The 27,052-nt window shown below is 35.9% G+C and overlaps 1 protein-coding gene across 5 annotated transcripts; it reads right to left on the reverse strand.

Moving 5' to 3' along the window:
- Positions 1-4,965: 4,965 nt before the first annotated feature.
- LOC132304319 (uncharacterized) lies at positions 4,966-25,995 on the reverse strand. Of its 5 annotated transcripts, XR_009481567.1 has the most exons (7): positions 25,678-25,995; positions 11,437-11,503; positions 10,651-11,052; positions 8,934-9,271; positions 8,218-8,454; positions 6,715-7,097; positions 4,966-5,237 (listed from the first exon to the last, which is right to left on the reverse strand). XR_009481567.1 is itself a non-coding variant. In XM_059801927.1 (6 exons), the coding sequence occupies exons 1-5, from the start codon at positions 25,756-25,758 to the stop codon at positions 8,239-8,241; spliced, it is 1,104 nt and encodes a 367-aa protein (XP_059657910.1). In that variant the 5' UTR covers positions 25,759-25,995; the 3' UTR covers positions 4,966-5,237; positions 8,218-8,238. The 5 variants fall into 5 exon arrangements, 4 of the variants coding, with proteins under 4 accessions (XP_059657910.1, XP_059657911.1, XP_059657909.1 ...); XM_059801927.1 differs by lacking the exon at positions 6,715-7,097; XM_059801928.1 differs by lacking the exons at positions 4,966-5,237; positions 6,715-7,097 and having other exon boundaries at positions 7,895-8,454; positions 10,651-11,049.
- Between the last annotated feature and the right edge of the window lie 1,057 nt (positions 25,996-27,052).

Raw genomic sequence — 27,052 nt, forward strand, 5'->3', positions numbered from 1 at the left:
TCGGCTGAGCGTTTCTTGATGTGGATCAAAAGTCATTACTTCGTTTCACTTGATCTGCTCACGCCGTGGATCCACGTGAGTCGATCCTTCACGATCATCAATACGACGACGATTTGGCGGCAAACCGTCTCGCCGGATTTCCTCGCGGTGATGATCTATTAGATTGTTTCCGACCTCCTCGCCGTGATGTGCCGCATCGGTACGTGCACCTTCTTTTCCTACCGGGAGTGGTCGCGGAATTACTGGAGCTTCTTGACGCTGCATTTCAGTCCTTAGATCCGCATTTTCTCTCCGGAAAGCTTCGATCATGCTCATCAACTCATCAAGTTTCACCTGCTGGACGTTCTCTACCGTATTGGAGTTCTCACCCCCTATCATGATTCCGGATCGAAGCAAAGGCATGAATTACGAACTCCGAAACAGATCTGAGCGTCACCGATGCAAATTCCGTTAGATCTAGGCTCAACTTCACTGAATCGTGGTCACCGTTTGCTAAATTTGAACTTTATTAGCTTTGAACTCACCGGATCTGACTGCAATTGAGCAAATCACAGTTGTGTCATTCCGAAGCAAATGCCTCAGAATCCACAATAAGCAAGAATTCTCTCTGAACAAACTACAATCTCACTGATCTGGATTCAACTTCCAGAAATCAAACTGTGTACTCACAAACTTGATTGAACTAACATGGTACTAATCAGGCTCGAATCGATCTTCTTCGTCGTTCCCACAGACGGCGCCAATTGAAGATGCAAGAAATACACCCTTCTTTCTCTCTCTAGAATTCTTACACTTCAATAGAATCAAAAATCCCCCTTCTTATCCACCCGTAATGGTCTATTTATAGACCAATACAAATATTCTCACTAACTGATTACATTGGGCCTCTATTCAAGGGTTTTCTTCCTTTTGGGCCTGACTTTCCAATGGGCTTGATATTCCTCAGTGGATCCTTCAAGTTCGGCCCATTCCGTAGTGCTTTTGCATGGGCCATACTTCAATTGTTCGACCCGATCCCATGCCAACGAGCTATAACCGGCCCATGCCACTTACTGCATCCTCACTGATTGATTGGTTGATTTGGAGAGAACATGGGGATAGTAGTATGAGAGTTCAACAAGCCATATTTACCCTAATGAGAAAACAATTAGGACTTAAGTTTGACATATAAGCATTGCTTTAATTTGTTTTGATATCCTGCCTTTCACAATTTATTTTTTTATTTTCTTAATTTTATAGTAAATTCTGTTTTGAATATTATGGTTTGATATTTGATAGTGTGTACACCTCAATTCTCCTCTTTCTCAACCAAAACCCACCTAATACCAAATTAAATACAAGAAGAAAACAGAAGATCAAAACAGCTACATTTTATTAATTTCTCCGTGGAGACCTGCTCCATCCATCATGTTAAACCTTATAATACAACCATAACCATGTGAAGTTTTGGTGTATATATAATCAATAAATATTCCAACTGGGCCTATTAAAATTTCACACACACACACACAGATTGGCTCATTTCATATTGGAGGATTCCTGCTAAGAAAGAACCCAAGCACATTAAGACAAGTTAACCAGTAGATTTTTTTTAAAAAAAAAAATTTATTTTTTATTTTATTATAGGAAACTTGCACTACTTAGCTTTCAATGCCAGCTTCACATCTTTCACCTTTGAGTAATTTCTAAGAATTTAAGCAGAGAGAGCAATCAATATGAGACTGAAATCCAACAAGGTTTTCTCCCATTAAAATCCCCCCGACAAAGAAACATAGTGTTCACTTTGCTGGACCATTCCTTCCCAAGTGCTTGCTCACCTTCTCTCACTCTCTATATCTCTCTCTCTCTCTCTCTCTCTCTCTCTCTCACACACACACACACTCTCTCTCTCTCTCTCCCTCCACATGCAATGTGTGACAAATGCCTCCATCTTGATATAAGCAAATATTCAACAAATTCAATGTCAAAAATACATAATTGACCCTCATAGCAACTGCAGAAAAAGAAAGCCACATTTCAGAAAGGTTAGCATTTCATCATATCTTATAAAAACTGACAGCCACCCAACCTCCATGAGACATTTGGTTTATTCTCTGGAGAATTTTTGTGTGTCTTCTACCTAATCTCATCTTCTTTTTTATGTCTTATCTTCCACTTGAAGTAAAACAATAAGTGTGTCACCACAATACCACCAACTCTTGAATTTAATTATGAAATGAGAGCATAATTGAGACTTTAAATATTATTAAGAGACAAATAATTCTTCAATTTAGGACATGAATCCAAAGGGGAAGGTAAATCATTGGGATTCTGATGAAAAGTATTGTAATAATTATGAAGATAAGAATGGTGTTTTATTCTTGGAAAAACAAAATTTTGCCAAAAAACAAAAATCCCTTCTTTCAATAGAATAATAATTACTTGATTTTCATAACAAAATTAATATACATGACTTAGGATTGTAGTAGGACATGTTTTGAGTAGAGTGATACTTACACCGAACACTTGTAGTAAATTGTAATAATTTTTAATTAGTTATTTATACCAAATACAACTAAGTGGAGGGTTCTACTTCCTTATTTGTTACATAAAAGATCAATTAAAAGAGTAAGCTCAAGAATTCATAGGAACTATTTAGTGCAAAAATCATTTTCCATTCTTTATTCGTCATCTTTCCCTTCCAATTGTAGTTTACAATGTATATAGGATTTATATTGGCTAATGCTCTTATACAAACAACAGCAATTCATTAATAGTGAATAAAAAGAAAAATGGTATTACGAGGATTCTCAACGAGGGTGATGTGAGCTGGATGTAAGTCTCACTACATGACATCATTCAGTGATGTCCATGTTTTTACTTACATAAATTTTATTCCGACATTTTTGAATTTGAAGAATGGACCGTTTCTCAAATAATAATGTAATTTTGATTTTAGTTTTCTTTTCTAATTAGTCTCTCTAAGCATTTCGCAAGAAGTATATCACAATCTGAGATCATTTCATTAGTAAACAAGTTTAGTGTTGACTTTATTATGTTAAACCTCCTTTAAAATAGTTGATTATGCTTTGACATTGATATATTCAGAAGAAGTTGACTTTGGTTTGTTATCTTTTAATTGATTAAAATTTGCAATCTTTGATAGCCTAACTCTTTAAAAATGACCCTTTTATGCCTGACCACTCACAATGCTATTGAAGAAGGTACAGTGGAGCCTCTTTGTATTTGGTCAACATGATTGTCTACCTGCTTCATTTAGTTGTAAATTAAGGTGTTAGATGATTAAATAGATATATAGAATACAACAAGAGGAGTAATCATGCAGTGAAGTAGAAACTCAGTTTGGTTCGGTCCTAATGTCCTGTGGAGCTTCAGGTCTCAGCTTCGAACCTCTAGGGAAATAATTTTCTTGAAAGTATCCACACTAGTTAAATTATAGTTAGGTTGAACCCTGAATTTGCCTAGTGCACGTGACTTGTGAAGTGTTGCGTGTGTTCTGAGAAGGATTACTCACTCGTATAATGTGAGATACTTCTTGTTATCATTCCTTTGAATTTTATCAAGAAACTCTTGCATTAAAAGATCAAAGACCATGGTCTAATGATATCTTCTTTTTTTTTCAAAAATAAAAGATAAAAGGCTACCTTCTCTACCTTCCAAAAATAAAAGATAAAGGGGTACGTGAAATTCTCGCCAATGAAAAAAAAAAAAAAAAAAAAAAAAAAAAAAAAACTGCATCATTATCATAATAATAATTATTGTAAATATTGATTGTTGTCTTCATTGCATAGTTCTCAAAAATTAAATACCCCACAGCTAGCTTGGGGCAATAAATTTGGCATCAATGAGTATTATAATTTGTTTTTATTTTTATTTTTATTTATATTTGGAAACGGTTTTCAAGAGCAATAAAAAAACTAAAGACAATTTTTAAAGGAAAAAAAAAAAAAAAAAAAATTGCTCTCACAAATTGAGAATTCTTTTAATTCTCTTTCCATATAATAGTTTGATGATAAACTCAAAACAAATTTTGTAACAACATTCTATGTTCTTTTCTCTCTGTGGCTTATACATGTGAAAATGAGAGAACAAATGACTAAAACTATCAAATAATGATTGAAAGGGCATGCGCAAGTGGATGAAAAGTCAAAAGAACACAAATGCATACGCAATGACAAAGTTACCTCAAAGGACAAAAAATCAAACTTGAAAGGTCCCAAAGGAATACCTTGACATACGTGCACAATGACAAATTTATGATTCAGCATTTTTTTTTATAACTACCCAGCTCTTCATGGATCCGAATTATTAAACTGGTCATAACTCGACCCAAAAACATTCGAGGACAATACGGTCATTTCACGTCAAAATTAAATAACAAGGTCCAAAAAGGGTAAATTGGTAATCTACCATGAATCCATAAATTGAGACTCAAGGGTATAATAGTCCTTTACTTGTACCACATAATAAATAAAATAAGGTTCAGAGCAATATAGTCTTTTGGGTGGTTGAAATATAATTATTCTATTTTGGTGGGTCATAAAATAATTACGTGTAACATCACGTGGGGCCAAAGTGAAATTATAAGAAATTAAAATGGTAATTACATATGTGACGTAAACCGGTCGACATATATGCATCAAACGTCGACTAGTTTAGGTTAGGAACAGTAGTACTAACCACTGCCAAGATATCGGTCGACGTGTGGGAAGCCACACGTCGACTGGTCCATAATGACCCATTCTGCCAAGATACCGATCGACGTTTGCAAGGCCACACGTCGACCGGTTCTGGAAAAATGCACTCCCACTTCCCACTATCCAGTGATGACTCACTTACAACACTTGGTAATTAACCACCCCGCCACTACATTCAGATACAAAATTAAATGCACTCCCACTTCCCACTATCCAGTGATGACTCACTTACAACACTTGGTAATTAACCACCCCGCCACTACATTCAGATACAAAATTAAATATATTTCAACACTAAATTGTAATAATAACAACCACGTTGTTAACGTCATTTGCCACATGTTACTTAAAATACACGAACTGATTTTGAGTGAGTAACACTTAATAACATTGTCCAATGGCCATGTATTCAAACTTATTTACATTCCAAAAACTACAATTATACATGAAATGACCAAATACAAAATAGCAAAAAAAAAAAATCTTCTAACAACTTTCAAGCTTGCGGAGGATTCTCATTCGTCATTTCCTTGCCATGACCTGAAAAAAATATAATATATAGTGGGGTGAGCAAATTGCTCAGTAGGTGGCGCCTAAGACGCACCTCATGAGACCCCGTGAATCTAAAACGAAGAATGGGCCAATAGGAGTTAGGGTCATACCACGTAAGGGAAAATACAACATGGTTCTCATTCTCAACACAAATAATATGATGCAATGGAGATGCAATGTATGCCGCTGTCGCTCCCCATTTTCATAATCAAAATCATCGCTTTCAACTGTTAATACAGCCTGCCCTTTGGTGACCCCACAGCGATACGAGAGGAGGATTGGCTAGTGTCCCTGACCCTTGATACCCTCGCGGCGTCATTATGGGGCCCAGCTAGCTCAACCACGCTAGGGCGACTCCCTAGTCCCCTCTAGGCTATATTAACCTCCGGCCATTTGGTACCCCTGCGGCGACCGGGTTTTCTAAAACACTTTCATCAAAACATTCTTTCCCAAAACTCTCCATTTTCATTTCAAAAACAAATTTCTTCCCTTCATGCAGCCCAATGGTGTACATGCATGTCTCGTGATCTCAATACAATGAAAATGAGAAATTTGACACAACACAAGTAAGCATGTTCTCATGCTTCTAATATTTAAACAATATGCTTTCATACACTATTCATAGCATGTAAATAATACAATAGGCATAACTCACAATATAAGCATGCTTTTCAAGTAATTCAATCAAGACAAGTCTTCACATATTCACATATATACATCCAAGACGTTTTTTTTTTTTGCTACAATTAACACAAATAAGCATGCTATAACATCAGTCAAGTAAGTTAATTCAAAAAGGTGCATGAATAATGTGAATTAGGAAGCCCCTACCTCAAATTGAGCAAAACCCTTAAAATGATTAAGAATTTCGAAATCTAAGGGAAACACTAAAGCTGAAATCGTTGGTATCAATGTGTAGAGCTCGTCGTGCTCTCCGTTTTGTCTCAAACGACTCTCAATTTCACCAAGTAATGAAGAAAATCTTAACTCAAAGTTTGATGCAAAATAAGAAGAAAATGAAGAGAAGAATGAGGGAGAAGGAAAATAAACAGGAAGAGAGAAAAATGAGAGAGCAAGAGTGGTCTCTAGACCACAAAATGGCTAATGGTGGGCCCTACCATTACCATTTTATTTTCTCTTTTTCTTTTGCCTTTGATTTATACCACACAACACATAAAATGCACCACCATACAAATGCTACATAGATCACTTAAATTCAAATGCACAAAATGTAAATGAATTCAACTAAAATCCCGCGCTCAAGACGTGAAAGGATAGAAATGCCCTTACGGCAACAAAATTCCAGAAAAGAAAAATGCAGAAAATCGGAAACGTTACATTTTTATTTTTTTATTTTTGAAGTAAAACATAATAAAAATACTCAAAAAGAAAATGCATTTCACTAAATTCTCTACGGATATCCCACCATATACATAAAATATGTAACTCAAAAAGTAGGACATACCACCATATACATAAAATTGGAGTTTTGGAATTGAAATTAGAGAAAATTTTAAGCTATGTTCGGTTGTACGGAAGTGGAATCAGTGAAATTAGAGAAAAGTTTGGTTCAAAGTTACAAAAAAATTGAACTAGAATTTTTTTCAATTCCACCAACTCTAATTTCAAGATTCCAATTTCATGAAACCGAACATTACCTAAGTCCAATTTTCTGTAATTTTGAACTTTTTTTTTTTCTCCAATTCCACCAAATCCAATTCCATGCAGCCGAACATAGTCCGAGAAATTCCACTTCCTATGATCATACCCAAGTTCCATCCACAACACACCCTGTTGAGAGTCATCTAAAGGGCCATATATCCCAAAGGTTCATAGGGAACCATTCTCCTATAAAGAAAATAAAGAAGAAACTGCGAATCATGAATTGTGAAGGTGGAAAATAGACAAGAAACTACCATTTAGGAACTATGTATCTACCACTTGGGAAGATATTGTGAGAGAAAGTAAAGCAAGTATAGACAAAAGATTTGACTGATTCCAGAAGTAAAAACAAACATCTATGAGTTCAGAATTTCACTGAGGATATAACAAGTCATGTGAATTTAGTGACTGCTAACCACTTTGTGTTCTTAGGGACCATCAACATTGCAGAATGGCATAGCATAGCACCAACTGATTTCATGCTGTTGCTTGTTTGTTTATTCACTAAAAAAGATGTCTAAATTGTCATAAAACTTCCCTAGTTTAGAGCCACAAGGTGTAAAAGAAAATAATTAAACTAAAAATAAATAATAATAAGAAGAAGCTCTTTTAAAGCAGTGAGTATAAATTCTTACAGTATTATATGACTTTCTTTGAATAATTGACAGCATTTAGCACTTCAAGTCAGTGTTTTCTGCATTTTTGTAATAATTACTTGCATATTCCTCATAACTTCTCAAGAGTCTCTCAATTAAGTGCTACCATAAACTTCCACCTTCTCTCCCGTAAAATTGTTCCATGTCTTCAAGGCATTTGTAGTAAAATTCTATGTTAGTAATATCACCGTCTGCTATAAACCTTACCGAAAAAAATGTTGTCGGATATAACTCCAAAGGAGAGCTCCTTTGGTGATGATTGAATGGGACTAACCCCTTTTGCAAATGAAATATACTGTATCGAGGATAATGTAACTAAACTAATAGTACAAAGAAAAGAAAATTAAGCAATTTTTTAAAATGAATCTGATTCACCTTTGCCAATAGATTTCTTACAGTCACTATCTTTTGTAACAAGCAAGTAAATGTGAAGGAGTCTCAGTGTCAAGCTATTTCTAGTATGCTTAAAATGTGCCACAGCTTCAATACCCAATTCGTTTCAGATACAGAGCAACACAATTCGGCCACAAAAATTTCCCAACAAGGCACAAGCCAGACACAAAAAGGACTGTCAAGTTCATTAAGCTATCTGAATAAAACCACCATCAGAAGTATTCTTCTCTATAGAGTAAGCTAATAACTTGACCGACCTTTTTTGTGAAGATCACGCCTCACTGCTCAGCCATGGTGGCAGAAGGGAACAACCTCATGAGGAAGCTCGAGAGGGACCAGATAGAAATCACTCCTAGGAATTGAAGGACGTTCAACAATGTACCCAATGAACTGTTTATTGCCACATTGTGCGATGTCATCTCAGCTCCTCTTACAGTGAAGGAGAGGGCCGTCACCAGTTGTGCTGCTCTATTCAATTGGTGCAATCTATAAACCTGTAAAGTATCACCAAAAAGAAAATATTTTTCAGTTCATAGATGAACTCCCCAATCTCTCAATGATCTTTACATTGATGTAGCAGAATATTTCATACAGGGAGAGATTTTGCTAAACAAATCATCATGCAGAAATATAGAAGACTAACGAAAAAATCATGCAAAATCTAATCATATTAACGGAAATTATACTGAAACAAATGCAATTTGAACCTTCTAACTATGGCGAAGAAAAGATGTATTTATCAGGCACCAATGTTGTGTGAAATTATGTGGAAAAAAACAAATATATATATATATAATATGGTGGGTGAACTATGTATATGATAAAACATGAAACACCATGACACAATTTTACAATAGATTGGTGATAGAACATCATTATACGTGACATAATTTTGACAACAATTTTCTCCATTCTCCATCCAAACAGAGATGCTACAACAAAATTAGTTAAATAAAATTATTACTGTCCTTACTTGAAAGATAATGGGAATGACAGGCCATGAAGATGACTTCCTATATCTTGCGTATTGCTCAAACGCGAACTGCACAACAATACCTACAAGGTATGGGGCAAGAGTAGCAGAAGCAGCAGGGCCAGTCCACGGCCAAACCAAACCCATTGTCACCATAGGAATTATAAGACTAAGTACCAAGACAGCAACAGAAGAGATACGTTGCCCCAACTGAGGGACTGGGCTTTTGTTTCCAGCTGAAACTAGCTCAATGGGCCTCCATAAATGGTCTACAAGCAGAAGAAACACCGCAACCCCACAGTAAAAAAGAGCCTCTGTGAAGAACAAAATGAGGAAATCTGCAGATATAGGAAAAATGATTATGAACAGAAGTGAGAGAAAGAAACAATTCAAGTGACATAAATAAATAAGCAAAACCGTGTTAGCAGGATCGATCCCGGGGAACATGAATAAGCAGAACAAGAATTGTTCTTTATTTTTTCCTTTTTTCAGTCAAGAACAGAAAATCAAACAGGATATGCACCCACATAATCTACAGAGCAAGTGATAACATATTGTTTCTTTTGTTTCCAATTTTTAATTTTTTTTTCCTTTTATAAGTTTTTTCTTGGTCCTTGAATTCATTGGTTAAAAAACTTGCATCATAAGCTTTAATTTTTTTTTTTTCCTTATTCCCTTTTCAAAATGAAAATACAAGCGCATTTAAGTGGTCCCTTAAGAAACTGTTCATTTGCTGACTCGGCACTTTTCAGTTCCAAATCGTTGCGCCAACTAAATAGTTCGTGTTCCATGAATCCATTCTAGTTGAGGCCACATTTTATTTTAGTTTGTGAACCTTTACATAATTTCTCTATGCTTCCATCCCTGTTCCAGATGTTGCAACTATGCAATCATGCTTTACCAATCGGTGTTTTCAGTCCGACTTTTATACTTTCCTTATGACTCCAATTCTGGTTTACCTAAGATTACAGTGATTCTCCCGCTGCTGAACTGTCCCAGTCAGACATAACTTTGACCATTTTCTGTGGCTGGTCAATGGAAACAGATTCTTAGCCTTATCATTGCTGGTTGGTTGCGCCACAGGAACAACTCCAAGCTTTTTGCTTTATTATTGTCTCTGTGCAGCGAAAACTCTAATTGAGGTCATCAAGTTTGGAATATACAAGATGGAAGGAGAATCAGTTATGCTATTCTATTGGTCGTACATACATTTGACCATTTTAAACTTTGATAGACCTCTCCTTGGTCTAACATATCTACCCAGTTCTAAACACCTTAAACTATCTTCAGCATAACATCACTATTCACCAAACACCATTATACCTCATCAACACCATTCGGCCAAATTAATTCTGCATAGACATAATTTGTATCAAGTTTTCCTCTCATTGCATCAAATCAAAAGATATTAATAATCTACTAACAGTTCATCATCATTATAAAGATGTCATATAATGCCTTTGATGCGCTTCCACAATGATGCGAAGGAAGATCCAGACTTCTATGCAGATTTTTCAAACAAGTAATATAAAGCAAGAAAACCTAGAAAGTTGAACCAACCCTTTACACAAGCCAACTATCCCTTTTAACTGATGTGCTTATTTTATTTATTAAAAAAGAACAGACAAAAAAAAAAAAAAAAAAGACACAGAAAACAAGAAACAACAGGAGTTGCATAAAACAAGAACACCACACCAGCAAAAGAAAGTGAACACACCTGTTAATAGAGAGTCCTCAAATATAGCAGAGAGCATCTTCCGCAAATAAAGGGAAGGAAAAATGAAAGAGGCTACAAGGACCGCTGGACCAACAAACCACAGCATACTGTTTTGGCTCCTTCCGACTCTCAATGTACTACTTTCACCTTCACTTTTATAAGGACGATTATAAAATGATATTAAACCTGGTTTACCTCCAGATCCTTCACTATGGAAATTTAAACTGTTTGTGGGAGAGAGATCTTCAGTGGCAGAATGGTGCTTCTCCTGCTCTGAAGCATCTAGTTTGATCTCACTGTATGGTAACTGATCTTCAGATGTAGCAAAGAGAATTAAACGCCTCTCTGGGAACCTTTTCTTTACTTTCATCGTTGTATTAATCAACTGGCATGACATTGCTACTTGCGAAAGAGAAACAGGATCACTTAATAGATAGAGAGAGAGAGAGAGAGAGTATAGTGGTAATCAGACTGGTAACCATACACAAGTTCAGAAGAAGAAAATTCTATATCTAAGGGAATGACTCAACCAAGCAACCCCCTCCATGTAAGTGAACAGACCTCATAGTTATTGCCAGCAAGAACTAAGAGGCTGATTCATGTTAAACCTACTGAGTTCTATTCAGAAAATATCAAACACCCGTTCCTTCAAATACATCAAATTTTGGGGCCACCTAAATTGCAACTTTGATCTTTGCCAAAAAAAACTCAGAAAAGTATAGCTAGATTGCACCCCTAAAACAGGATTTTAGACCTTTGAAGTTTTTAATGAGTTATGAAAACTACCTTTAGCATTTCTCAGCTGCTCTGCATCAAATTTCAGGCTGTCAAACAATCCTCGTGACAAGCTCATCTGGAGATTAAAGAACTGAATTAATATCAGGTTTTCTTAAAAGAATAGCAGAATCAAATCTGAGATAAGAGTTAATAAAAAGCAAATCCAAACAAATGTTTTCTTCTCCCTTTTAGCACTCTTCTTAACAGCATAACTTTGGAACTATTCAAATGTTTTTCTAACAAATTAACACAATAGTGTCATAAAAACTATCATAAAGATTGTCTGAGGTTCAAAATGATATGTTGAAAAACAAAAGCTTGGGTGAGAGAATAGATATTCGACATATAAACTAGAGGAAGAACTCACCTTCAATGAAAGAACAAAAGGGAAGTGATTCAATGAAGATTACTAAATCAAGACAACCGCCACCCATGCTATGGATCAGTGGGTCCATCAATGCATCACTTCCATGATTTACAAAAATCCAAATGTAGTCTCAACATTGTAAACACCCCATTTTGTACCAATTGTAAGACTTAAGCCTGATTAGAATAAAACAATTAGGGTTCGACTCCGTCAAGTGGAAGTGCCTTTCAGCTTGAAGTACTGGTTTTCTGCGTACCGGAATCGCCATATATGAAGAGTTGGCGTGTTCCAATGCCCCTGTGGCGGATCCATTGGGTAGCGAGCCAGACCAAGGTCATGTACTTTTCAGCTGGATCTTCTAGGGAGTATTCCTCAGGCATGCTTGGGAACCGTCTTAAAAAGGAAGTGAGGCGTTCAAAGGGGGAGATCTGTCTCTCTCGGTGATCTGCCATAGCTTCATGAGTCCTTTCCCAGCTGGTAAGGGAGTTGTTTCTAGATAGAATGAAATCCTACCAACTTACTAAGATGACTAAAAAGCCCTTGAATGCCTAACTTCAACCCTGATTGCTGTTACCATTTTGAAAGCATTTTCTAAAGACCACATAGATGGTTAGGAAGTACGTGGAAGGAACCTTCTAACGACATATGTAGGCCCAATCCCAAAACTTTGAATTTCGGACCATTCTGCCTGTAAATAAGTATCAAGGTGCATAAAAGCATTTTATTGAGAATGGAAATGACCTTTATGTGGTTCTCTGCTTGGATCTGGGAAATATTTTTATTTTTTAGACAAAAATAATTTTAAATAAAAATAGATTCCAGAGTCTTTTAGCGATAGGCACCCATGAAAATTGGGATTTGGATGAAGAGAATATGACTTCTGAAGTTGGAGGGTGAAATTTATTTTTCTAAAATTAGAAATGAAGAACACGAGTACCAAGAACACTCAATGCCATAAAGCACTTCAGCAGGCAACATGCGCCACCTGACAGGGTATCGTAAGGCCCACAGATGCCACAAAACATCCCTAAGATGCTGCACAACCACCTGCAGCCTGGTATGGCTTACAACATCCAAATCCGATTTCAGGTGTTCTCAGATACAGATTTCCAAATGAATGGATTCCCATGTTTCAAAAGAATATCATAAACTTCTTATAGTCATACTTCAATCAAGTAGGCAACTTGGATAGTTTGAGAAGCGTTGGGAAAAAGTGTCATGTGTTGGCATATTCCATGAGCAATAATTGTGTCATGGTCTATATGTGGTGTTACTACAATGGAAGGTTTCCGTCAACGTTGAAGCTGTGATTGTAGATTGAAGAGTGAGTTGAAGGATTCCACATCTTGCTTCAACCTTCATCAATCACAAAATATAAAGAAGGTAACTGACCTAAAATGACCATAGCATTCAAAGTGAATAAATTAGGAAACTTGAATTATTTTGGAGTTAATCTAATTATAAATTTAAAGTGGAAAATTATTTCATTAGCAAAGAATTGGTTAGAAAACTTATATTTTGAGTTTAAGTTGGAAAGCAATTTAATAGTCATTCTTGGTAAGGATTTCAAGTTGTGAAAACTGACCTCTGTTTCTTCAAAATTTCATTAAAAATAGAACAATTTTTACTTATCAAAAAAAAAAAAAAAAAAAAAAAGATTATATATGTTTATGTACGATTATATATGTTTAGTGTTTATTGTTGTTTATAAAATTGATAGATCTATAGAAGTTTAGTGAAGAAAGTGAATTGGATTTGTATGTGAGTGTCTAAATCTTATTGTGTTTGAAATTTTGAATGTTTTTGTTTTAGGTTTGACTTTTAATAGGGGGGTGTGTGTGTGTGTTTGGGTATATATATGTCTAGATCTTATTGTGTTAGAAATTTTGATTGTTAAGTACTGCAAAACACTTCCATCTGCATGTGACGCACGTGGTGGGCAGAGCGGTCATATTTTGCATAGATTGACTGATATGAAGTATCTCAGATTATGTGTTTTTGCTGTTTCTAAGAGGTTGATGTAAGATTTGCCACACAAGTTTATTAGATTCTCTCAGCATACATTTTTCTGTATTCCAATTTTTTTTTCTCTTATTTTATTTTATTTTTTCTTTTGGTGATTTACAACAAAATTCAATATAAGGCAATAGATTCTTATGAACCATGGTTCGCAGATGCGGTATCGGTTGCGGTCGTGGTGTACAAATTCGGGGTGAATGTCGGTGTAACCGGCCGAATCGACCGGTTCATGGAGGTATGTAATAGTATCAGACCCTTGAAAAAGGGTTATGAACTAGCCGATATGTCGCGTATTGATTGATACGGCGAACCATGAATTAAGAACTTTATCCAAACTATTTATTTTTATAATCTTTGCTTTTAATTTTCTAATAATTTACATTTATTTGGGTTTTGGATAACTATTAGATCAGGCCATTGTATGCAATGAAGTGGGAGAATGCATTGAAGTCAGTCTAATTCAATGCATTTAATCTCCTTGGCCTTGAGTTGGGTGCACTTCTTCAGAGTTGAGATCAATTTTTACATAGAAGAAGAATGCTAGTCACAGTTGTTAGCGGCTGTGACAGCACAGTCTCTCAATTTAGAAAAACATTGTGTATTTATTTGGGTGAAAAACAAGCAGTTAAATGCTCATTAAACTCATAAAATATGAGTGTTCTTTTGTTTTCGTGAAATTACTATTAGTGTCACCAATTACATGAATGCTTATCATGTAGAATATAAGTGTATATCATTAGCAAATATTAATAGTATTAATAGTAAATGTTAATTTATAGTAAATGTTAGTTTATGATAATATATTAAAATTAGAAATACATTATTCTAGATGAAAAAGTTTTAAGTATAGGAATGTGATTGTTAGACTGATTTGTCTAGTCCAAGGATTCTTATCCCTTTGATGTAGTGGATAGAATTCACATTTGAGTTTATCCACTACATCAAATGGATAAAAACCTTTAGGTTAGACAAATTGGCCTAACAAATAGACTGAGTATCATTACTCATAAGCCATATATTGCACAAGAGATTAAATTTCTTTAAAGATAAAATACACGTGTGCTATTAGTAATTTCATGGAAGTAAAAGGACACTTATTTTATGGAGATTGATGAGCATCTAATTGCTTACAAATTAATTTAACTATCCCTTTTAAATTGAGAGAGCGCTGTCACAATTATTAACGATTATGACTAGCATTCCTCTTTCACATATACATAATGAAATTTGTCTAAAAATGTGTTAGTTTAAAGTTAATTGCACAAAATTTCCTTTGAACTATAAAATATTTGTAAGTTCTCTTGAATTATTGAAAATTTACGAGATGGGTATCAAGTGGTCCATGAAATCATCTTGGAATGCTTGAATTGCCCATAAGATTAATTGAAGAACAGTATTTTTTTACTTTTTTTTCTTAAATTTTTTATAGTTCAGTGTGTTTTGTGCAATTAATTCAAAAGGTTAAAATAAGATTCTCATTTTTTTTTTTTTTGGAAGGAAAAGCAAATGTATTTATAAGGAAGAGTAAAATGTACAAGAACATGGGCCCCTAATGAGAGGGTAGGCCAGGAAAAAAAAAAAAAACAATTTGAATTTCATTATGAGCTTTTACATATTCAGCAATTAAATTTGATAAGCTTTCCAACAAAATCTTATATGCCTAATTTCGAGTCCATTTTACCCCTCGACGTCTGAAATTAGGCTACGTGTAGTCAGGTTCAGCAAAAAGGTTGATCGATAGAAGTTACTCTAGAATAGCTAGATCGAAAGCTTGATCAATCAAGGAAAATCCAGCAGGAGTCAATCGATACATCGATCGACCGAAAAGGCAATCAGAGTTAGTGAAAGACACCTTTCTAAACTTTCCAAAACTCATCCAAAACATTCCTAATCAATTTCTAATCATTCCAACGCTATAAAAAGGTGCTCTAGGGTTCTCTAAATATAAGAAAAACATAAAAACACAATTATGAGTCTGAGAGCTTTATTTTTCAATACTCTATATTATAGTGTGATTGAGTTCTAAAGCAAGGAGCTTCATTGAATAATTGAAGATAGATAAACCACAAGGCCTACACATCAAAGGATTGGTCGATTAGTCATTGGAGATCAAATTACTGGTTGGAGAAGCGAAACGAATGATGAGCGAATATGCTGACGAGTGGACTGTGTGCCTGTAGACTCAAGTGGAGAGTTTGGTGGATTAGTCTGTGCCAAGAGGTAATAGGATTTGTAAAAGTGAAGATATGTATATGGTAGAAATACACAGAGAGAGAGAGAGAGACCATAAGAGAGAGCCACTGAAGAAACTTCTCATATTTTCATTATGCAAACCCTAAAACATAAGGAGAGTTTATATACAATACAATACAATAAAGGCTTAATTACATAACAGCCACAAACCCTATATCTAATTACCATAAGACCCCAACCTAAATGCATATATACATATAAGTGTTTCAACACTCCCCTCAAGCTGGAGAATATATATCATATAATCCCAGCTTGGAACAAATTATTTTTAACCGATTATGACCAAGAGCCTTAGTAAACATATCAGCTAGTTGGTCTTCAGACTTCACGAATGGAGTAGAAATATTTCCACTCAATATTTTCTCTCGAGTGAAGTGATACCATGTAAAAAAGCATTTTTCACATCTAATTGAAACAATGGCCAATTACGATTGGCGGCAATAGAAATAAGGATTCGGATAGAAGAAATTTTCGCAACAGGAGAAAAGGTCTCATCATAATCAATATCATAGGTTTGTGTGTATCCCTTTGCAACAAGACGAGCCTTCAATCGCTCAACAGATCCATCATGGAGATATTTGATAGTGTAGACCCACTTACAACCAACCGTTTTGGAACCGAGGGGTAAGGAAACAAGATCCCATGTCCCATTATGATGAAGAGCATCCATTTCATCTATCATGGCTTTGCGCCAAGCTGTATCAGATAGAGCATCCTGCACAGTTTTTCGAACAACAGTAGCAGATAACGTGGATAAAAAACAAGAAAATGAGGGCGATACCTTTTTATAGGAAACAAAGTTGGATATGGGGTGTGCAGTGACACAGGAGCGAACACCCTTACGTAATGCAATAGGAAGATCATCATTAGCAGGAGGAGCCTCAATAGAAGTAAACAATTGGTGGGGGGGGGGGGGGGGGGGGGGCGGGTGATCGACGGCTATACACTTGAAGAGGCGGTGGCACATGAGGTGATTGTGGTGGGTCACAGGGTAATGAATTTGACACAACAGGTAACGGAAGCAGCAGCTCGGTATCTAAAGACGAACTATGTGAAGAAAAATAAGGAGTATCCTCAAAAAATGTAACGTCCATGCACACAAAAGCCTTATGAGTGCTAGGATCCCAGCATTTATAACCTTTTTGAGTCCGAGAGTATCCAATAAAGACACATTTAATGGCACGAGGAGACAATTTATCAGCGCCAGGACGTAATATGTGAGCAAAACACACACACCCAAAAACACGAGGCGGCAATGCAAATAATGGTCGAGTAGGAAAAACAAAGGAGTAAGGACATTTCCAATTAAGAACGGAAGATGGCATACGATTAATTAAATAACAAGCATTTAAAACAGCATCACCCCAAAATGCTTTTGGAAGATGCATATGTATCATCAATGTACGAGCTATTTCAATTAAATGCCTATTTTTCCGTTCAGCTACACCATTTTGTTGAGGAGTATAAAAACAAGAAGTTTGGTGCAAAATACCACGGGAGTCATAAAAATTAGAAATAGCACCTTTGACATACTCCATAGCATTATCAGATTGTAAAGTGCGTATAACACACCCAAATTGGACCTCAATTTCTTTTAAAAATATTTGAAATATGGAAAACAGTTCAGAACGGTCTTTCATTAAAAACAACCAAGTCATCCTTGAATAATCATCAACAAAGGTAACAAAATAAGAAAAACCTGAGTGACTAGTGTGACGAGCGGGACCCCAAATGTCCGTATGTACTAATTCAAATAAAGAAGACCGACGATTAACAATACGAGGAGGGAACGGCACTCTATGGTGCTTACCCAACTGACAAGACTCACAATTTAAAATAGGTACCGACTCAAGGAAAGGCAAAGCAGACTTCAAATACCGCAATGAGGGATGACCTAACCGGTAATGCCACTGGTACACAGACATCTGGGAATGTAAAGCAACAATGGAAGGTTTGCAATCCAAATAGTATAGGCCGTTTCTGTTACTGCCCCCACCAATCGTCTGTTTCGTGTTGAGGTCCTGAAAGACACAAGACGAAGGATAAAATGTGACAAAACACTTCAGAGCTTGAGTCAATTTACTTACAGATAATAAATTAAAAGGAAAATTTGGAACTAATTGCACAGAGGATAAAGAAATGGATGGGGTTAATTTAATTGTTCCCTGGCCAATAATGGAACATGTTCTACCATCAGCCAGAGTAACAAAAGATGAGGAACTAGACTTCTGAAAGTTAGAAAATAGAGAGGCATCACCTGTGAGATGGGTAGAAGCCCCAGAGTCAATGACCCAAGGGGATGCTGAAGTCTGTAAATCGGACAAGCATGCAATATTACCTGATTACGCAAAATTAACTACATCAGTAGAGTTGGGATGTGTCCGGTTGACCAAAGCACTGAACTCAGCTTGTGATAGTGATAGTGTCACAGTGTCACTAGTAGCTGCAGGTGATGGTAATACAGAAGTCTGACCAAGAGAGGGATGAGACCCCGCAAGGTCAGAGGAAGATACTGCTTGATTTGCCCATGCTGGTTTCCCATGAAGAGTCCAACAGTTCTCAACAGAATGGTTAGTACCTTTACAGTGGCTGCACATACGAGTGTCACTACGTCCACGACCACGGCGATTGCGACTTCTATCACGGCCACTACCGCCACGAGAACTACCTGAATTTCCACCATACCCTCTGTTGCCAGTAGAACTATCACGACCTCTAGAGGACTGTGGAAAAATAGAAGGAATCATCATAGCTGAATTTTCTTTCACTCCAGTGGGTGTCACATGTGATTGTTCTGAAACCATAAGTAGGCGGGAGTAAATGTTACCCAAAGATGGAAGTCCTCCATCACCCGCAAGAATCTGGTCCCGAATATTATGAAGGTTCGGGTGCAAACCAGCAAGAAAAATTGAAACAGAAAATTCCTCACGTTGTCGCTTGAGAACATCAGGATCAGTAGTCAAGGGGTGGTACTGATTTAACTCATCTAACAGGCTTTTGAAATTACTGTAATACTCACCAAGCCCTTGACCAGAGAAGTCAGATTGACGAGAATGAAATATCTTTTCATACAAAGAATATATGCGCGAAACATTTGTGTCCATGGAATAAGTTTCTTTAACTGCATCCCAGATTGCCTTGGCAGTGTTGACAAACATAAAAGTGGATGCAATTGAAGGTTCCATACTGTTCCACAACCAAGACATAACCATATAGTTATCAGTTTCCCATTCCTCATATGTTGCTGATGTTTTTGATGGAGGATCAGTAGTAATAAACTTCAGCTTTCGTCGGGCACCTAAAGAAATCTTTACTGCTTGAGCCCATAGTAAGTAATTGGAATTACTTAATTTCATAGATGTAATTTGCAACCCAACAGGATCAACATATGTTGCAGAAGATTTAACTCCAGAAGACCCAAAGGCAACATTTGAATCTTCCGGCATGGAGATGTGAATATGAAAAGAAAAAGAAAACTTATCTCTGCCAAGTTACCAAAGAGGTTGTTGCACACGAGAAGGCAAGACCAGAGTTTAACCGCGAACAAAAGAAGATTCGGAGCGGAACAGACCCGGCAAGAGAATCGGGCCGGATCCTGGATCGGGTCTAACGGGCCGGAACCTGGATCGGGTCTAGCGGGCCGGATCCTGGATCGGGTCGAACGGGCCGGATCCTGGATCGGGTCGAACGGGCCGGACCTTGGATCGGGCCGAAACAAATCCGGTTTATATTAACCTGGATTAGGATAGCGAGCATCTGTAGCCAAACACCATTCGTCTCTCAACTCTCCGGCGAGTACGTAGCGGCAGCGGCAACGACGATGGAATAAGCAAGCAGCGATGCACCTCGCAACAGCCGTCGGTGACCAAACAACGACCAGCAACGACGACGACAGCCGCTGGTGACCAAGCAGCAAGCAGCGACGGCAAGAGAAGGCGGCGAGTAACAAAACTGGGTTTCAGATCTGAGACCAAACGACGAGAGACGAGCGACGACGACGAGAAACAGCAACACCACCACCGTCGCGAACAGATCTACAGATCTATACAAGAACAATACAATTGCAATTTCCCACACTCACAATTTTGATCCGCTCTGATACCATGTAAAAGTGAAGATATGTATATTGTAGAAATACACAGAGAGAGAGAGAGAGACCATAAGAGAGAGCCACTGAAGAAACTTCTCATATTTTCATTATGCAAACCCTAAAACATAAGGAGAGTTTATATACAATACAATACAATAAAGGCCTAATTACATAACAGCCACAAACCCTATATCTAATTACCATAAGACCCCAACCTAAATGCATATATACATATAAGTGTTTCAACAGGATTCTTCAGCCAGGGAACCGTTGAGCCGGTTGTAACTTCTTTCTCACAATGGCTTTGGTTTGTCTGGACTAGATCCCGTAGGTTTTCCACGTAAAAATCGTGTGTTCTTGTTTGGTTATAGGATTTATTTATTTCTACTCTCTATACTAAACTGATTCCTTCTAGAATATAATTGTGATAATTTAAAAATCAATTAATGTTAGTTAAAAGTGGACAATAACTATTCACCCCCTCTTCTAGACCTGTTTTTGGCCTTGCGCTAATTCAAGTATCAGAGCCTTGGGTAACAATCTAATGATTCAACAACTGTTATATGAGCGTATCGGTTGTAGAATCAACAATTGGTATCAGAGCAGGTTCTTTAACCAATAGATTGGTAGAACCATTATTTTTTTAGTAGGCATTTTGGGTTTGAAAACTCTTAGAGATATTTGTTGTGGTAGTATTATTGTTGGATCTCCTAAGAAATAAAATAATAAAAATCTGATTTAAAAAATGATACAAACTTCTCCCCTGCTATGAAACTTACAAATCTCACTGATTTTGTTGATGAACCCATGTGTTCTAAATTTGAACTGCCACATCTCCCTATTGATTCTGATAATGATTCTGTGATATCTAAATCTAGTGAATTGACAATTCCTTATAATGAAGCCCGTTCTGTGAAAAAGTGGGAGGTAGCTTATAAGAGGCTCTAGGTGAAGTATTTGAAAAGCATATTAAAGATAAAAAGAAAAATAAAAAATCAAGTGCTAAACTTGAAATTGTAAAAGAAGAGTGTTATGGACTTTAAAAATTAAAACATTAAGGAAGTTGCTGAAACACTCAAGGCTAATTGAACTTTTTTTTTTTTTTTTTTTGATAAGTAAGAATAATTTTATAAAAGCGCTCAAAAGGGGAGCGAAACCTTGAAAATATACACAAGGCCACAAAGGACCTTTAGGCCTTCAAAAAAAAAAAAAATCCCACAAAGGAGCTAATTGAACTTGAAAGTGATTCCCTTAAGATTGATTTAGAAAAGTCTTAAACTGAAAATAAATCCCTCAAAGATAAGGTTAAATCTATAGAAATTGAAAAAGAGTACTTTATGAAAATGAATTTTTGATCAGAATTAATATTAAAAATTCTCTTTGAGATTAAATCTAAAAAGCTTGAGTATGAACTGCAAAAATCAAAAGAGACCATTCAAAACTTCACAAGGGGCCCAAAAAAATTGCAGAAACTCTTGAGGATGAACAAATATGTTGGAGATAAGAGTGGTTTGAGATTGTTGGTACTTCTATCACACACTCTACCTCTAACACTAAATTCATTAAAGAGAAAGAAATCCCTGAACCTATTGATCCTGCTAAACAAATTAAAACTTGTCACTATTGTGGTAAAAAGGTATATATCAGTGTCATGAGCCTTTTAATGATCTTTCTAGGAAGAAAAATTCACAGTCGTTCAAGAAAGAAAAAAACCTACAAAAAGAGATGAGAGACTTGGTGAAAAATTATTATGTAGTGAAATTATGAAGCTAAATAAATTTAAAAGCCTTAATAAGGGTTCACACACTCAAAAATGATATAAATGTAACTTCTTCTAAAAATTCAATATTATGGTTCAATCTAGGGCGAGATATCAAAAAACTGTTGAAGTCCGAAATTGTCAACCTACCTCCAAAATCAAACTCACCTTTAAGAATGGTGAATAAAAGGTTGGAATTAAATGCTATGTGGTGAGAAAAGAGGTTTTATTTTTCTCAGAAGGAAAAGCTTCTTTGCTGTCAAATTTGATCTTTTCCTCTTCTTTCATTATTAAATATAATTTTTTTATCATGACATGTAAAGGATCCGAATGTGCAATTTGGATTTGAGTCGAGCACATATTCGATGCCCATACCTATGTCATATCATGTGGACACGGGTATGTTTAGAAGAATAGCAAAGTCCCTGTAACACAAGTTGCTAGGTAAGTTCTTTACGTATTTTCTATTTGGGGATTTTTCAGAATTGAATTTTATGGAAACACCATATAGGATCAGTGGTTGTGGTTTTTTTTTTGATAAGTAAGAATGCATTGAAAGCGTTCAAAAGGGGAACGCATCCCAAGAGAACAAACACAGGGCCAAAACAACCCTTTAAGCCTTCAAAGAGGCCAAGAAAACAACAATATCCTCAGAAGATCTAAAATCTCTACCCGAAACACAACAAAAAAGAGTGGAAAGAATAGAGAACTTAAGAAAAGAAATAGGCCTCTCCTTTCCCTCAAAATATCTTTTATTCCTCTCCAGCCAGATGCACCACCACACACAAAGAAGCGTAGCCCTCCAAGCATCACGAGCATGGGCCCCTACAAAGAACCCTCTCCAAGCCTCAACCATCTGTCTAGAGGAGCGAGGCATAACCCAATAGAACCCAAACAAACAAAGCATCAAGTCCCAACATTCCTTAGCCACGGGGCAATGAAGAAGAAGATGATCCACTGTCTCATGGGGCAGTGGTTATGGTTTAAAAGTTGGAAAATGAACTTAATGGGTGGAAGAGGCAATATTCTGAGAGATGTAGTGAATGAATTTAAATATCATCTAGGAAGCACAGACATGCCAAAATGGGCGAAGAATCCGTGTCCGACACGTGTTAGACACGCCCCAACACATGTCGGACACACCAAAAAACCTGTCTGGAATTTTTAATTTTTTTTAAATTTTTGGACACGGCTCAGACACGGCATGGACACTCCTCGGACACAGCACGGACACTCTGCGTGTCTGGAATTTTTTTTTTTTTTTGAATGCTGATATGTTCTGTTTTTTGTTTTGTACTACTCTTTTAGTATTGTAAGTGGTAAAAGTCCTAGGTCAAATGATGGATGGGAATAGATGATAGTACATTGACTTGTTTTTGTATCTTTTTTGGGGACTAGCCTTTAGGTTTTTGTGAATCTTAAGTGCTAACAGTAAAGTCATGAATGTTAAACAGTCATGAATGTTAATAGTCTTTTCTGTCTATGCTTTTGTATTTGGAGTAAAGTTGCAATGATGATTAAATGATACTAGTTATAATTCTAATGTCTTGTTTTTTATTTGGTTTTATAACTCTGCAGCATTGTTCTTTTAGAGTTTATTAGTTATGAGTTATGGTTTGTGTTTTTTTTTCATTGTGAGGTTGATGAAAAATAGTAACACTCGGTAATTTTTGAAGTACTACATCATATATATATATATATATATATATATATATATATATACTATTCGCCGTGTCCCCGCCGTGTCCGTGTCCTAATTTTTTTGGATTTGCGGTGTCGCCGTGTCCGTGTCGTGTCGTCTCCGTGTCCGTGCTTCGTAGAATATCATTGAGTTGAATGGATGATTGTTTTTTCGTTTGCAAAGGAGGGGATCTGGGAGTTAGAAGTTTTAGACAATTTAACTAACCTCTATAAGGAAAGTAGCAGTTGGAGATACAAACTAGAAGCAAACACATGTGATGGCCTAGGATTTCATATTATACGGCTTAGCTTCACAGCCGGTGCGTCTGTTTCACTTTAACTTCCACAGCCGCTGCAGCAGTTCCAGTTTCTTATTATACTAGGGGTGTCGCGCATGTGGTGGCAAAACTTTGGGGTTAAGGGGAGTGGTCAGACCTTGAGGGAGGTTAAATATTAGTTTGGGTTGGGCTGTGAAACAGAGTAAGGAAGAATGCTTAAAGTTCTCCAAGTGCCTTAAATTCATCATAAAAGATGATCAAAGGATAAGGTGTTGGCTCGATATTTGGTGTGTGAATGCTCCTGAAAGGTTTCCCATTACTTTTTAAGATAGCATTAAATAATGGGCTTAAATTACAAATTATTTTCCATTTACCAAGAAAAGCAAAGTTCAGAAGTCCATAAATTAAGTTTGTAGGGGTAGGAAGAATGCCTTATGTTGGAAATCAGTGGCAGCAATAAATTGGGGATGAGATTGCCTTTTGTCTTTCGAAGTGCTTTATGGTGAGGATGGTTCCCCTCAGAACTACATATGGATTAAGGTTTCTTCAAAGGTCTCTTTTTCATTTGGACTATTGCTTTGGAAGAGAGATTGACAAAATAATTTCAGGAATAGAGACAAGATGATACTAAATCAGTGTTATATGTGTAAAAAGATGCAAAGGAGACAGCCAGTCACCTTTTGACCCATTGCACTAAATCTCTGGACTCTGGAGTATTCACTCTCTCTATTTGGTGTGCATTAGTTAATGCCTCACTCGGAATCGGAGTTGATCTTTTGTCAGAAGATGGTTTGCGCTAATAAGCAATAAAGGCAGGGTTGGAAGGCAGCGCCTTTATGCCTAATGTGGTACATTTGGAGCCTTTCTGAGTTTGAACACATACGTACTCACATTTGCATAATAGATTAAACATAATAGATAATGATTTACTGCTCTAAAGTTCATCCTGATTTGATTATCTGTAGTACTATTAGTGCCTAATGTCATCAACATGCCATTCCTTCTCTCAAACAAAATTAATTATATGTTACCCTTATCTGAAATCAAAAGTCAGTCAAGAGAAGACATATAATAAACAACAGAGGAATCCACCATATGGAAGCAAAAAGGAACGAAATGGGTGAAATTGAAAGCACTGTATGGTCAATAGGAATGCCAAGACTGATACTGAAAGAAAGTGTCTTTAACAAGACACAGTTTCCATTAATCAGCAAAAGCATTTGGATTCCCAGATTGAGATGCCGCGGAGCTGGATTTGCGTTGCCCAAGTCCAGACCAGCAAAATCCTCAAAAGAAGTGTTAACCCTGAAATCCTTGGATTTCAAATACCAAAAAGGAGAAGTTATTTGAAGCACACATCACTGGAAATTCTAAAATTCAAATCCCAAATCCAATGAGTTTCCAAACATACTCAAAATTGAAAAATGGTAACAGTAAGTTTGTGACAGGCCCAAAATAGTTAAATTTATTCTGCTACCAGAGTACAGATTTTCCAACCCAAAAGAACACACTATGTATTAGCTATGAAGATTCATTATACTAACCAAACAAAGTAGAATCATCTCATTTGAGTCATGGCAAACAACTACATATGTATAATCTTTGCAGAATTAACACACAAAATAGATAGACCCATTATCAGATTCACCAACCACCACCAATTAACATGCTTACAAAACTAGTTCGCTATTGTAAACCCTAACAAAAACAAAAATATTTATACAATGAGAGATGATGAACTTCCCCAGTGAAACATTAGAGTAAAAAATAATTCAATGTCTATAGGAAATTAAACGGAACATACCTGTGAACTTCTTCTGGATTGGGAAGGAGAATAAAGAGAGGTGGAAACACAAGAAAATGAAGACCCAATCTTAATTGCCATTGTTACCACAAATGAAAACAACCAACCAGTCCAATCTGCGTTAGAGAGTCAGAAATTGCATGTTGAGTGATTTTAAAGTTGAAGGAAAATAAAAGATACCAAAATTCGACGGAGAGTTGAGAAGTTGTGAGAAGATGGAAGAATTCGGAGATTCTGAAGTATGGTTCTCGGGAGGGGTGAGCGAAGAGAGAAAGAGTGTGTCTGTGTGTGTCAGAGAGGGCAGTTTCATACCTTATTTTGTCTGTTTTAATTGTGTGAAATTTTCCTTCTTTCTTTTATTTATTTATTTATTTTTTTTTTTTTTTTTTTTTTGACCTTTTTCTTTTCTTTACCCGAAACCAAATTAGGGCCCAAAACAACCACCATCTCTTTAGCGATATATTTAGGGCTTGTTTAGTTTGTAATTCTTAAGACTGTTTTTTATTTTTAAAAAATTTTAAATAAAAAATTATACAAAAAAATTTTACTTGAATTAATTTTTTAAAAAATAAAAAAAATCTATTTTCATAAAATTATCTTTTATTGTTCAAAACTATTTTATATTTTCTGAATTCTCAAGAACTCTTCTTAAAATTACAAACCAAACAAGCCCTAATAACTATTAAAAGGATTTTTTTTTTTTGTATAGCAAGAACTCGTAATTACAATGTAATTCGAATATTTGTAATTTTGGACGTCACTAAATTCAAACTTGAACTACCGAGGTGGTTGCAACAGGCCCTCTAACCTCACTTTAATAGTGCCTAATTTTCTTATACTTTAATTTTTAAGGAGTTAAAAACTGCAAATTATATAATCCATTATATTTAAAATAAAAAAATAATTTATAATATTTGATAATTAATAAACTTGGTAAATAAAAAATTATATTTTTGTTTAGTATAGGGGCTAAAGTGTCAAAAAAATGAAAGTATAGGGGGATTTGTCAATTTAATCCTTAAAATTATTTAAATAAAGAAAGGCCATTTTAGTAATTCCATTTATCAACTAACGGTTCCAAAAAATAAAAAAAAATAATAAATAAAGTTCAATATGGTTTGTGAATTTAACTCAAATTTTTGTCTTGGTGCATTTTAATCTTGAATAATTATTAGAGTTGCATATCTAAATCCCGGACATGGGTTTTATCAAGTTTTTTTTTTTCCTTGACAAATTAAGAAAAACTTGAATACAAGTACACCAGTTTAAAGAATGGGTTTTATCAAGTTTTTTTTTTTCCTTGACAAATTAAGAAAAACTTGAATACAAGTACACCAGTTTAAAGAACCGGACATTCTATCAATTAAGTTACTGA

Source organism: Cornus florida, unplaced genomic scaffold (genome assembly GCF_030987335.1).
Source record: "Cornus florida cultivar Cherokee Brave unplaced genomic scaffold, ASM3098733v1 CherokeeBrave_3.0.0_Hap2_Chr04, whole genome shotgun sequence".
Taxonomy (NCBI): Eukaryota; Viridiplantae; Streptophyta; class Magnoliopsida; order Cornales; family Cornaceae; genus Cornus; species Cornus florida.